This window comes from Motacilla alba, chromosome 2, assembly GCF_015832195.1.
Source record: "Motacilla alba alba isolate MOTALB_02 chromosome 2, Motacilla_alba_V1.0_pri, whole genome shotgun sequence".
NCBI lineage: Eukaryota > Metazoa > Chordata > Aves > Passeriformes > Motacillidae > Motacilla > Motacilla alba.
The window spans coordinates 151,933,618-151,947,440 of record NC_052017.1 but is presented as its reverse complement, the minus strand read 5'-3'; the positions used below and the strand labels follow the sequence as shown (position 1 = coordinate 151,947,440).

Below are 13,823 nucleotides of genomic sequence, written 5' to 3'. Positions count from 1 at the left end.
CCAGGGGTGGACTGGGACAAAGTCAGGGAACCCTCTGTACTGATCCTGTCCCTCCACACCAAAGGCAGTGCTGTTGGGACGGGCCCTGTGTGCTGAATGCAGGTGGGCCAGGACCCTCCCTGGTACTCCCTCTCTGAACCTGTGTCACCCCCTGTCAACCCCATGGCAACCCCTGACCCCTAACATCCCTAAGCCCACCATGATCCCTGGACCTTCCTGGCCCCCAACCTCCCTGTGGCCCCCTTGACACCCTGTCACCTATCCCCTCATGGCCCCCATCTCTCCTGTCACCCCTAACCCCCCATTATGGCCATCTCCGACCCCCTCACTCCCCACATGGCCTCCCATTATGCCCCTCTTTACCCCCCAAGTGGGAGCATCCCCACGGCCCCTTTCCACCACAGAGGACGCCTCCAGACCACGGTGGTCCCAGCAGTGGCCACCAGCATCCTCTGAGCCACAAGGCCACCAAGGTCACCAAGGTCACTGTGGTCACTGTGGCAGCCATGGCCACCATGATCATCAAGACTACCGCAGCCACAAGGCTACCACAGCCACCCTGGCCAGTGTGGCCACGAAGGTCATTGTGCAAAGCCATTTTATTAAATCAAATCAAATCTATCACAATAATTCTATTAAATAAATCTGTTACAGCCAGCAAAGCGTCAAAATTCTTAAGCAGGGCTTGAGGTCACTCCCCACATCAACCCTCGTGGGAATGTCTCTTTCTCTCAACCTCCTCTCTTGAGGAGCATCCCCATCCAGGGGCAAGAACCTCACACACGTTTCATTCCAAGCAGGAACAGGGGAGAGGAATCTCTGTCTGACAGGGGACTGGACATTCCCAGGGTCAGATAATGGACAGCCAGGCCCAGCTCTGGTGCTTCACCCTCAGTTGCCAATTCGGCATTGGTGATTTGGGCAGGTTTTAGCCAAATTCAGCACCAAAATCAGCACCTGTCAATGCAGTCCCAATGGCCGCAAATGGGGCACTGACCCTTGGCCACATTCCAGGCAGAGCATCCTTCCACATCCTGCACTTCAGAAAGACATTAAAGGCTGGAAACTGGGATGTTCTAGAGGACAAAGGCAGGTCCTGGCTCCAGGGAGGGACTGTCCTCAGTGGCAGTCCTTTTGGGGTTGACCTGCTGGAGCTGCTCTGCAGAAGGACCAGAGGGTGCTGGTGGGTGACCAGTGGAGCTGGCTGTGTGGCCTGGGGCAGGAGGGACCCAGGGGATGTTGGAAAGAGTGGGGCCAATAGGTCAGGGATTGATCGTGCCCCTCTGACGTATCCAGTGGCACACATCATGAGTGCCATGTCCAGCTCTGTCCAGTGCTGTGTCCAGGTCCAGGCTGCTCTGGAGCCAATCCTGTGCTCAGCAATGACACTGCCTGAGCTGGGAGGTTGGGCCAGGTGCCCACTCTAGGTCCTTCCAGCCTGACCCATTCTGGGAGTTGAGGATTCTGGCAGTTGCGGTTTGGGAATTGTCCACCGGAGGGCAGCAGCGAGCGCGGGCAATCAGCGGCACTGCGCATGCGCCGCCCCCAGCTGCAGTTCCTGGTGCCAACAGCAGGCGGCAGCACGAGCTGCTGGCGCTGCCGAGCGCCCGCCCCGCCCCATCCCGGCCCCGGGGGCTCTGCCAGGGTTTGGGATGAAGCCACCTTCAAGCCTGTGCGGTGCCAGCCCTGCCATGGGCAGGGACATCTTCCCCTGGGCCAGGCTGCTCCAGGTCCTGCCCAGCCTGGCCTTGGACTCGGCCAGGGATGGGGCAGCCACTGTTTTGGTATAGATGGGTAATGTGATGATCGGCTCTCACAATTAATGGATGAGTATTGTGTGTATGTGAAGAGAAGTTTTGTTGATTTATGGGTATGTTATGGTGGCTTGTTTTTCAGACCCCCTCTGTTCTCCCTATAGTTCCCTTTCCCGCCTCTGTACTGTTGCCACGAGATGGCCCTAGTTGTTGGGGTTGTCAGGGACATGTGGAGGGTGGGTGTGTACCTGTGCCCCTGACTTTGGGCAGCTTGGTAAGGGGCAAAGCCTGTTGCTGGGGAGGCATGGCAGGGCAACACCTCACCTACCAATCAGACTGCAGGAAGGTCTCCACCAATGGACAGCATGGAAGTGTCAAATGGTAGACTTTGGAGGGATCTAGGGATTTATGAGGAAAATGTTTGAATATGTATAACTGCTTATGAATATGTATTTGGCTGATGCAACACCAGGGGTGTAAAAGGCAGAGCCGCCATTTTGTGGATGAGACTCTGGCTGCAGCTAAGCATACCGCCTAGGATTCAAGTGGAACATTTTGGCGATCTGTCTTTCTGCGCAGAAAAATTCACCTTGCCAGTGGTTCACTTTCAGGAAGGAGACAGAGGAGCCCTGTTATTTTATTCATGAAAGAAAGGCGAGGCTGTGGGGCATTTCCTCATGCGGTCTCTCAAACTGCTGGACGATACCTGCTTTTATCCCCATTTCCTGGCCATATCTCCCTCTCCCTTTCCCCATTGGCTGAGGTACTTGGAAGGTGCTGACTGACTTCCCAATCCAGCCACTGCAGGTCCCCCTTGCTACACAGCCTGCCCTTCTATAGCACAGACACATGACCATTCAAATGAGCTTTAACTTCACCCTGGGCTGGGCAATTATTATTCATAAGCCTGTTAAGTCTTTGCTCTTCTTCTTCTTGAAGTTCAGGAATTTCACAGGACCTTGGCTGAGAAGCAGAAGTCCATGTCAATGAGGAAACTTTTCTGAAACTGATAGTTTCTCCAGTCTGCAAGTCCCTGGCCCTATCTACCACCAGATTTACACAATCTGTTTGTAAAGACACTTTCCTCTTATTCCTTTCAGAGTAGAATTAATTGTGGTGTGGAAATAGAGTTAGCTCGTGTTTAAATCCTGAATATGTGGGAATGCAGAGAATTTGGGCAAGAAAGCAAATGAATGCATTTCCAAAGAAATAAAAGGCAGTTAGCGAGACGTTGGGGGCTGGGGGGACGGGGTTGGGAGGATTATTTTTTCCTCTCCTCTTCCTCTTCTCTTTTCAATTTTTTTCCCTTTTCCTCCAGGGAAAATGGCAGAGGTGGCCTTGGTGTCCACATTTTTCTGGGGGTCATGGTGGCCATGGTGATCATGGAGACCATGGTGATTGTGAGAAACAGCTGCTCACTTTAGTATTTTAAAGGTATATTAAACCACAACAAACACAACCAAGGGACTGAATAAGGAAAATAGGCAGCACTGGGAGCATGGCTGAGTGCAAGCGGCTCATCCACAAAATGGCGGCTTTGCCTTCAATAGCCCCAGAGTTGCATCAGCCAACCCTGGCTCTCCCAAAGTCTGCCATTCAACCCTTCCTCGCTGTCAGTTGTTGGAGACCTTGTAACTTGACTGGAGGTGACGGGAGGTCAGGTGAGGTGAGAAGAGGTGAGCTGAGGTGATGCATACCATGCCTCCCCAGCAATAGGCTTTTCCCATTCCCACAGGTACATACCCGACCGCCACATGTCCGTGACAAACCTGACGACCAGAGCCATTCAGTGGCAATAATACAGAGGGGAAAAAGAGAGTGTGGAGAGATCAGAGGGTGCCCAAAAACCAAACTACAATAATATAACCATACAACAACAAAACCTATCTTAACATACTCACAATATTCATCACTTAATTGGAAGAGTCAATCATCACACTGCCCATCTATACAGAAACTGTGGTCTCTCCACGCCTGGAAGGGCCCAAGGCCAGGCTGGGCAGGACCTGGAGCAGCCTGGCCCAGGGGAAGATGTCCCTGCCCATGGCAGGGCTGGCACCGGACGGGCTTGAAGGTGGCTGCATCCCAAACCATGGCAGAGCCCCCGGGGCCGGGATGGGGCGGGGTGGGCGCTCGGCAGCGCCAGCAGCTCGTGCTGCCGCCTGCTGTTGGCACCCGGAACTGCAGCTGGGGGCGGCGCATGCGCAGTGCCGCTGATTGCCCGCGCTCGCTGCTGCCCTCCGGTGGACAATTCCCAAACCACAACTGCCAGAATCCCCAACTCCCAGAATGGGTCAGGCTGGAAGGACCCAGAGCGGGCACCTGGCCCAACCTCCCAGCTCAGGCAGTGTCATCCCTGAGCAAAAGATTGGTTACTGAGCAGGCCAGAACAGCAGGTGGCACTGGGCTGAACTGGACACAGCAATCCTGATGTGCCTCACTGGGAAGGGCAGAGGGGTTCAGCCACTCCCTGACGTCCTGGCTCTGCTCCTCCCCATGCACCCTGGATCCCTCCTGGTCCCAGGACACACAGCCAGCTCCACTGGTCACCCACCAGCACCCCCAGGTTCTTTTATAGAGCTGCTGCAGCAGGTTCCCACCAGCCTGAACAGACATTGGGGACTGTCCCTCTCCAGGGACTAGACCTGCTCTTGGCCTTATGAGCCTCCCAATTTCCAGCTTTTAAGGTCTCCCTGATGTGCAGGATGCAGCAGGATGCTCTGCCTGGAATGTGCCCATGGGACAATGGCCCATTTGTTGCCTTTGGAGCTGCATTGGGAGGGGTCTGGTGCTGATTTGTGTGCTGAATTGGGCTAAAATCAGCTGAAATCCCTAATCCTGAATTGACAACTTGTCGGAACCCAGGACAGCTCTCGGCGTGCCCTGGATGGCCCGAGCCGCTACCAGGGGGCTCTGAGAGCCTGGCATGCAGCTTAGGACACGTGGGGTTTTGATCTTAGCCCATGGAACAAATTACCAACTGTGTATGAAGAATTACAAGTCACAAAAGTTTAGATAGCACAACAGTAATAATCACAGGATGAAGGTTTTGTACATGGGGGTTTTGACCTCTGTACATGAGGGTCTGGGTTTCATACAGGGAGGCCAGGAGTTCCAAGATGGAGGGATTTGGTGTGCCCTGTCCTTCTTCTTTCTTCTTCCTAACCTCCATGTTCCGGGTGACGTTGGCATTCACAGATTGGTTTAGAGTAGAAAGTCACTGTCTAACATGGGTGATAGGTATTGGGACAAAACTGTGAATATCATGTACGTGGCGTATAGTAATAAAGACAACACCAGCCCATGGGAGGGCAATGTGCCTCTGGCTGACCAGCTGAGCAGACCTCAGCAGCTCAGGAGAAAATCTTTTAGATAACATTCAATAAACAACCTTCAGACTGACAGCCGAAGACTCCCGAGTCTTTCTTCGGAAGCGCGGGTTGGGAAAGAGACTTTTCCACCTTTTGAGGTCACCCTGACCTGGGGGAGACCCCGACAACAACTGAGGCTGAAGCACCAAATTTGGGTCTGACCATTCATCATCTGACCCTGGGAACATCCAGTCCCTTCTCAGACAGAGATTCCTCTCCCCTATTCCTGCTGGGAATGAAATGTGTGTGCGGTTCCTCCCTCAGGAAGGGAATGCTCCCCAAGGATCCTCCTTGAGGCTGAGAAAAAGAGACAATCCCATGAGTGTTGGTGTGGGGAGTGACATCGAGCCCCCATTAGAATTGACCACTTTTTGCTGGCTTTGACAGATTTTCTTAATAGAAGTGTTTTGATTGAATCATTTAATGAAATGGCTTTGCACAATGGCCTTTGTGTGCACAGTGGAGAAAGCCTTGTGGTAGCCTTGTGGCGCAGGGAGTCTTGGTGATCGTGGTAGCCACAGTGACCTTGGTGACCTTGGTGACCTTGTTGGCCTCGTGGCTTAGAGGGTCCCGGTGGCCACTGCCAGGGCTGCGGTGACCAAGAGGAGTCCTCTGTGGCGCAAGGGCGCCCTGGGGATGCTCCCATCTGGAGGAAAAAGAGGCAAGTCAGGAAGACCATATAGGGAGTGAGGAGGTTGGCCATAATGTGGGGTAAGGGGTGAAAGCAGACATCGGGCCACGAGGTGACATGTGACAGAGTGTCAAGTTAGGCACAGAGGGGTACGGGGACTAGGGAGTTCGGGGAAGGTCATGGTGGGCTTGGGGGTGACAGGGGTTTGGGGAAGTCATGGGGTGGCATGGTGGGTGACAGAGGGTGACAGGGGTTCAAGAAGTGCCATGAGGGGTCTTGGCCCACTGATGTCCAGCACACAGAGCCTGTCCCCACAGCACTGGCTTTGGCAGTGTCATAGCTTGACACTGAAGGAATTTAGGGCAGCAAGGCAAAAGTTTTTATGTAAGTGATAGTTTGTTAAACCATTAAGAAGTCGGATGCACCTCTGTCAAAAAGACACATCTGTCCCTGTCCCTTGCCCTGTCCCTGTCCCCATCCCTGTCCCTGTCCCTGTCCCTGACCCCATCCCTATCTCGTCCGAGATGTGAGGGTCTCCATCCCTCTGCCCTGTCATGGGTGTCCCCTGTCCACAGTGGGTGTCCCCAGTGCTGAGTGTCCCAGTCCCCACATTCTCACGGGGTGTTCCCTGTCTTTGTCCCCAGCTGTGGGTGTCCTTGTCCACCAAAATATCGGGGGTGCCCATGTCCCTGTCCCTAAACCCCAGGGTCTGTCATTGTCCTCTGAGCCTCATGATGGATGTCCCCATGCCCTCAGTGGGTGTCCCCATGCCCCAGGCTGTCCCCTGTGGCATCACCTCACAGCAACGCGCAGTTGTGTTTGCTGAAGGTCCCGGTGGAGCGGAGACTGATCCGTGCCTTCTTAAAAATCCGGATGACTTTGGTGACCTCAAAGGTTTCGTATGGTGGGATCAACACCTCACGGTTGCTAGGATCATAGGAAAAAGCCTGGATGTCCACACCATGGCATGTCTCAATCTCAAATATTGTGTCTGTCCCGTAATGCTGGACAACCTCTTTGCTCAGTGACGTCGATGTGAATTGACCAAACCGGACCTTCTGGCCACGCTGTGCCTTGAAACGAACGTCACGCACGCCCCGGAAGACGTGGCGACACTGCCCATTCTGAGCCTGCCTCAGTGTCACCAGGGCATTGGTCAACAGGAAATGCAATGATTTGAAGTGGAAGTTGTTCCGGTATTCTTGGCGGGAGTGCCCGGCCGTGTGCACGGCAGTGTTGAACTCCTTGTATAGGTACTTCATTGTGTAGGCCATGACAGCCACAGCCTGGGCTGGGGACGCTAGAGGGGCCACATGGGAGCCCCGCTTGCGCCACTCAGCCTCGGCCTTCACCCAGGTCTTGGCAAAGAGAGGATTCTTCTCAAGCTCAAACTTGTAGATGGATGGCAATGCCTTGGTCATGGCAGGGCTGCAGCCCCGGTACTGGTCATCGAAGGAGTCCTGGGCCATGTCCAGTGGTACCACCTCGATGGCCACGGTGGCCATGGTCACTGCCAGCAGTGCCAGGGTACGAGCCAGGAGGGCCATGGCAGGGACGGTCCACCACGAGCAGTGTGGGACACTGGGGGACAAAGAGGGACGCACTCAGGGGACAATTGAGGGGCTGAGGAGGGGCCATGGTGTCAGCCTAGAGCAGGGCTGAGGGGCAGCTCAGGCCAGAAGACCTGTGGGCACATCCTGGCATGCTGACCCCAAAACTTGGGGTTACTCCTGGACTCCCCAGTGTCCCTCAGAACCCCAGGACAGCAATCCCTCTCCCATGGTTACATGTCCCTAACCACGAATGTCCCCCTGGTGACCCCCAGGAACTTGATCCAAATTCTGGGATCACTCCCTTTCCCCTTTGTAGTGACTCCCAGAATCAGACCTCTATGCCCCCTCCAGGGTTGTCCCTGCGCCCACCAGACCCACAACCACATTCCCAGTATCATGTCCCTTCTCCCCTTAGTGTCACCCAAGCCCATCTGCAGGTCCCCAGCCCAAACCCTTGGAACAATCCCTGACCCCCCCAGTGTCCCCTCAGTGCCCCACCTGCCCCCCTCCCAATCCCAGTCCAGTGCTTACCCTTCCGATGTCCCCCCAGTGCTCCCCAGGTACTCAGTCCTGATCCTACTCCTCTTTAGACCTCTTGTGAATCCAGGCCCCCCAAGAACCTCACCCAAATTCTTAAAGCCACTGTCTACCCCACCCCAGTGTGCCCCTCAGCCCTCTCCCACACCCCAGTCAAGCTCCCAGTCCCATGACCCCTTTCGCATCAACCCAGGACCGCAACCCAAATCTGGGCATCACCTCCTGTCCCCACAATGTCCTGCTGAGGCCACTTATGGACCCACTCTGCAACCCCAGTCCCATGTCCCTCCCTCAAGTGTCCCCAGGGCTCCCCACAAGTCCCGGATACCGTAATTGGTCGGAGTGAACTCCCTGATGGAACTGGAGGTGTCAGAAAGCCGGAATTCTTTCTCAGCTCACACTCACAGCAGATCTCTCCTGGTCCTGCAGCTCAGGAGGTACTTTGCCACAGGGTATTTATCCACCACAATGATAAATATTCATTGCAATCAGCTTCTTATCTAATACAGAATCAGCTTTTCCTCAAGAAATAATTTGCATGGCTCCACCTCTTTCTGGAAGTTCTTTTCTTGTCCTGGAGGGCCATAAAAATGGGGTCTCTGGGGGCCATTTCCACTGAGAGCCCCAAAAGCCCAGATGACCTCACCTGCAACTTTTGCTCTGGGCAGGTGCTGCTCCTTCCACGTTAACAGACTTTGCCAAAAAACCCTCATTGATGTTCCCTTTATCTGGTTCTCCACAGGCTGCAGCCACATTCATCCTGTCTATCCACACTTTTACATCCTTTTCATGCTTTTGCCAGGCAGGCTTTAAGCTCTATCCAGCACCTCCAGGGGAACTGAAACTTTCTATTTGTTTTCTATCAACTGGCACTTCAGAGGAGACCTGTGGGATGCTTTTCCAAACAACTCAATCAGCCAGGGTTGGCCCAGATGAATGTGGGTCATAGCAGGGACAGTTCTCCTCATCCAAGAGGCCAGGAAATCCAATGTGAGATAAAAGTTTATGGCATATACTCTGCTCGCCATAGCTGCAAGAAGATGTGGAACAAGGGGCGGAGCTCAATGTGTTACAAAGAGCTCTGGAATTGGCAGTGAGAAGAAGAGCAACCATAGGAACTCACTTGCCATCTGCTTTGAGCATTGCTCATGCCCATGGAGCCATATGCGAAGAAAGAATTCAACAAACAGCACAGAGATTTCCAATTAAAAACAAAGAACAAATATTGATCCTACTTGATTCCACCTAGTGGACCAAAGGAGTGGCCGTAGTAAAATCAAGGGCACAGCAGCTTGGAGATTGACAAATCTGTGTGGGAAATAGACTTGCAAAAAAGCTGCAGGAGAGGTTCCGCAACAAAGCATCCTGGTGTCAATTCCTGAGAAAGGAATTTCACCCCCAGAGGTGAGGCCTGGATTGAGTTGGGCAGGTAAAAAATTGACTGTCCATAAGACAAAATTGTCATGTCTGTTACAGAGCAATGCCAAATATGCCTTAAAAAGAACCCTCTGAATTCAAAACCATCACCTCCCGTCATCACTGAAAGAGGGAACATTACCAGGGATTACTGACTGTGGGAAATGGAAAGACAAAAGCTTCCCTGCATTCAGGAGGGTTTGATCTGCAGCCTTGAAAGGAGCTTGAATTGGTGTAAGAAGAAAGTGCACAGGCATTTTGTGGAAACATCCTAACCTTATGTTTCCATGGTTGTGAGTAAGAATATGCCTTAAGTAAGTAAGAAACTGTATTGGGTAAGATGGTGAGGGGTCTGTAGTGCAGCAATGTGATTGCACAGTGTAAGTGAAGAGTTTAGGAGTTATAATAGAAACACATGTGTGTACCTGAGAAGCCCTTAGGCTTCTTTTACCTTTAAAATCCCAAGGGGTAAAAACATCTGCAGTGCAGTAGAAGTAAATAAAGGTGATCGGTGTTAGAAAAGCAAAAGAACAGTCCATTGGATTAGAAAGTTATCTAGTATCTTGCAACAAAGAACTTGTGACTACTTTGTGCTATGGCCAACTGCCTGCTCCTCTAAAATCTCATGGCCTCTGAGACTGCTGTTTATCTGAGCAATGAATCCAATGGTAGCCCATCAGTAGTCCCATCTCTTCATTAAAAGTGGCGGCAATGATAACTGGCAAATGGATTTTTTGAGTTACCATGCCAACATGGGCTCAGGTATCTCCTGCTACTGGTGGATTCCTTCTTGGGGAGCCCAGAACTTCTCCCATCACACCAAGGTGACTTCCCACTCACTCCTCCAAGAGATCATCTCCAGGCTGAAGGTGCCTACAGGGATGTCATCTGATAGGAGATCCCATTTGGTATCTGAGGTGTGACAGCAACTCAGTGAGCAGCTGGGAGTGGGACTGGGGGGAACTGGGGGGGATGTGGGACAGTGGGAGTAGGATTGGGGTGCTGGGGGTTGTGAAAGAGGAGAAAGGAAAGGAAGTGTCTGTACCCCTGAAGGCGCTGGGTGGAGTTTAAAGACTAACAGGCAAAAGCTTGAAAAGGACGTGAAAGTGGGGAGATGTGGAGTGATTGTGGCAGCAAATGGGAGTAACCATCCTCTTTATTGTGGGCTTTTAGATAAGGAGCAAAATTTCAACCTGCCAAACCCTATCCAGACCTCACCTCTGGGGGTGAAATTCCTTTCTCAGGAATTGACACCAGGATGCTTTGTTGCGGAAACTCTTGTGCAGCTTTATTGCAAGTCGATTTCCCACACAGATTTGTCAATCTCCAAGCTGCTGTGCCCTTGATTTTACTATGACCACTCCTTTGGGCAGCTGGGTGGAATCAAGTTGGATCAATATTTGTTCTTTGTTTCTATATAGAGATCCCTGTGCTGTTTGTTGACTTCTTTTTTTGCATATGGCTCCATGGGCATGAGCAATGCTCAAAGCAGATGGCAAGTGAGTTCCTATGGTTGCTCTTCTTCTCACTGCCAATTCCAGAGCTCTTTGTAACACATTGAGCTCCGCCCCTTGTTCCACATCTTCTTGCAGCTATGGCGAGCAGAGTATATGCCATAAACTTTTGTCCCACATTGGATTTCCTGGCCTCTTGGATGAGGAGAACTGTCCCTGCTATGACCCACATTCATCTGGGCCAACCCTGGCTGATTGAGTTGTTTGGAAAAGCATCCCACAGGTCTCCTCTGAAGTGCCAGTTGATAGAAAACAAATAGAAAGTTTCAGTTCCCCTGGAGGTGCTGGATAGAGCTTAAAGCCTGCCTGGCAAAAGCATGAAAAGGATGTAAAAGTGTGGATAGACAGGATGAATGTGGCTGCAGCCTGTGGAGAACCAGATAAAGGGAACATCAATGAGGGTTTTTTGGCAAAGTCTGTTAACGTGGAAGGAGCAGCACCTGCCCAGAGCAAAAGTTGCAGGTGAGGTCATCTGGGCTTTTGGGGCTCTCAGTGGAAATGGCCCCCAGAGACCCCATTTTTATGGCCCTCCAGGACAAGAAAAGAACTTCCAGAAAGAGGTGGAGCCATGCAAATTATTTCTTGAGGAAAAGCTGATTCTGTATTAGATAAGAAGCTGATTGCAATGAATATTTATCATTGTGGTGGATAAATACCCTGTGGCAAAGTACCTCCTGAGCTGCAGGACCAGGAGAGATCTGCTGTGAGTGTGAGCTGAGAAAGAATTCCGGCTTTCTGACACCTCCAGTTCCATCAGGGAGTTCACTCCGACCAATTACGGTATCCGGGACTTGTGGGGAGCCCTGGGGACATTTGAGGGAGGGACATGGGACTGGGGTGGCAGACTGGGGTCATGGGGGGCTCCAGGGGGACCTTGTGGGGACCGGGACTGATGCCCAGATTTGGGTTGGGGTCCCGGGGTGACGCTAAAGGGGTCATGGGACTGGGAGCAGCATTGGGTTGTGGGACAGGGCTGAGGGGCACACTGGGGTGGGTGAGGGAGTAGCTTTAAGAATTTTCAGTGAGTTTCCTGAGGGGCCTGGGTCACAAGAGGTCTAAGAGGTGTGGGAGCAGGATTGAGTTCCTGGGGAGCACTGGGGGGACCCCAGAAGGGCAAACACAGGACTGGGATTGGGAGTGGCGAGTGGTGCAACACTGAGAGGACATTGGGGAGGTCAGGCATAGTTCCCAGGGTTTGGCTTGGGGAACATTAGAGGGTACAGGGTGACACAAGGGAGGAAGGGACATGGTACTGGGAATGGGGTTGTGGGTCTTGTGTGCACTGGGACAACACTGGGGAGACACAAATGATAAGCCCAGAGGGAGCATTGTCGGAGTGGGATGGGGGTCATGGTGGGAAATGTTGGGGAATAGAGAGTGACCCCAGAATTTGGATCAAGTTCTTGGGGGTCACCAGGGGGACACCAGTGGTTGGGGACTTGTGATCATGAGAGTGGGATTATTGTCCTGTGTTTCTGAGGGACATTGGGGAGTCCAGGAATAACCCCAGGATTTGGGCTCAGCATGCAAGGATGTGTCCGTAGGTCTTCTGGCCTGAACTGCCCCTCAGCTCTAGCCCAGGCTGACACCAGGGCCCCTCCTCAGCCCATCATAGAGGAACCCTTCCCTTGTACACCCATGTGCCCTTATTGTCCCCTGAGCATGTCCCTCTTGGTCCCCCAGTGTCCCACGCTGCTCCTGGTGGCCCCTCCCCACCATGGCCCTCCTGGCTCACACCCTGGCACTGCTGGCAATGACCGTGGCCACCATGGCCACCGTGGCCATCAAGGTGGTGCCCCTGGACATGGCCCAGGACTCCTTCGATGACCAGTACCAGGGCTGTGGCCCTGCCATGACCAAGGCATTGCCATCCATCTACCAATTTGAGCTCCAGAAGAATCCTCTCTTTGCCAAGACCTGGGTGAAGGCCGAGACTGAGTGGCGCAAGCGGGGCTCCCATGTGTCCCCTCTGGCGTCCTCAGCCCAGGCCATTGCTGTCATGGCTTACTCAACAAAGGACATTTACAAGGACTTCAACGCGGCCGTGCGTGCAGCTGGGCACTCTCGCCAGGAATACCGGAAAAACTTCCACTTCAAAACGCTGCATTTCCTGCTGACCCAGGCACTGGTGACACTGAGGCAGGCTCAGAACGGGCAGTGTCGCCACGTGTTCCGGGGTGTGCATGATGTCCAGTTCCAGGCACGGAGTGGCCAGAAGGTCCGGTTCGGTCAATTCACATCAACGTCCCGGAGCAGAGAGGTTGCCAAGAAGTACGGGACGAACACCCTGTTTGAGATTCGCACCTGCCACGGTGTGGACATCCAGGCTTTTTCCTTCTATCTGAGCAACCAAGAGGTGCTAATCCCTCCATACGAAACCTTTGAGGTCACCAAAGTCAACCGGATTGGGAAGAGGACGTGGATCAGTCTCCGCTCCACCGGGACCTTCAGCAAACACAACTGCGCGTGGCTGTGAGGTGACAGCACAGGGGACATCCTGGGGGGATGGGGACACCCATAATAAGGCACAGGGGACCATGACACTCACTGGGGATGTGGGAACATGGGCATTCACTGTAGGTGGGGGGACATGGAAGTCCACAGGTGGAGACACTAACTGTGGACAGGGGACCCCCATGACAGGGCACAAGGAGTGGGGACACTCACTGTGAGTCTGGGGACAGAGACATGCCATGCTAGGGACACCAAATCTGGTGTCACTGATTGAGGGCATGGGGATAGGAAGGCCCATGACAGGGCCCAAGGATGGAGATCCCCACATCTGAAGGGAGACAGGGACAGGGACACCGCTTCCAGGGGTGGACAGGGACAAAGTCAGGGAACCCTCTGTACCGATCCTGTCCCTCCACGCCAAAGGCAGTGCAGTTGGGATGGGTCCTGTGTGCTGAATGCAGGTGGGCCAGGACCCTCCCTGGTACTCCCTCTCTGAACCTGTGTCACCCCCTGTCAACCCCATGGCAACCCCTGATCCCTAACATCCCTAAGCCCACAATGATCCCAGGACCTTCCTGGCCCCCAACCTCCCT

General features: G+C 53.2%; 2 protein-coding genes across 2 annotated transcripts; one reads left to right on the top strand and one right to left on the bottom strand.

Moving 5' to 3' along the window:
• Positions 1–5,133: 5,133 nt before the first annotated feature.
• Positions 5,134–7,303, bottom strand: LOC119696998 (erythroblast NAD(P)(+)--arginine ADP-ribosyltransferase-like). Its single transcript, XM_038126969.1, has 3 exons — positions 6,558–7,303; positions 5,584–5,771; positions 5,134–5,234 (listed from the first exon to the last, which is right to left on the bottom strand). Exons 1-3 carry the CDS (start codon positions 7,301–7,303, stop codon positions 5,134–5,136), a joined length of 1,035 nt encoding a protein of 344 aa, XP_037982897.1.
• Positions 7,304–12,493: 5,190 nt separating this feature from the next.
• LOC119698233 (NAD(P)(+)--arginine ADP-ribosyltransferase 2-like) lies at positions 12,494–13,252 on the top strand. Its single transcript, XM_038129924.1, has one exon. It carries the CDS (start codon positions 12,494–12,496, stop codon positions 13,250–13,252), a length of 759 nt encoding a protein of 252 aa, XP_037985852.1.
• Positions 13,253–13,823: the final 571 nt, after the last annotated feature.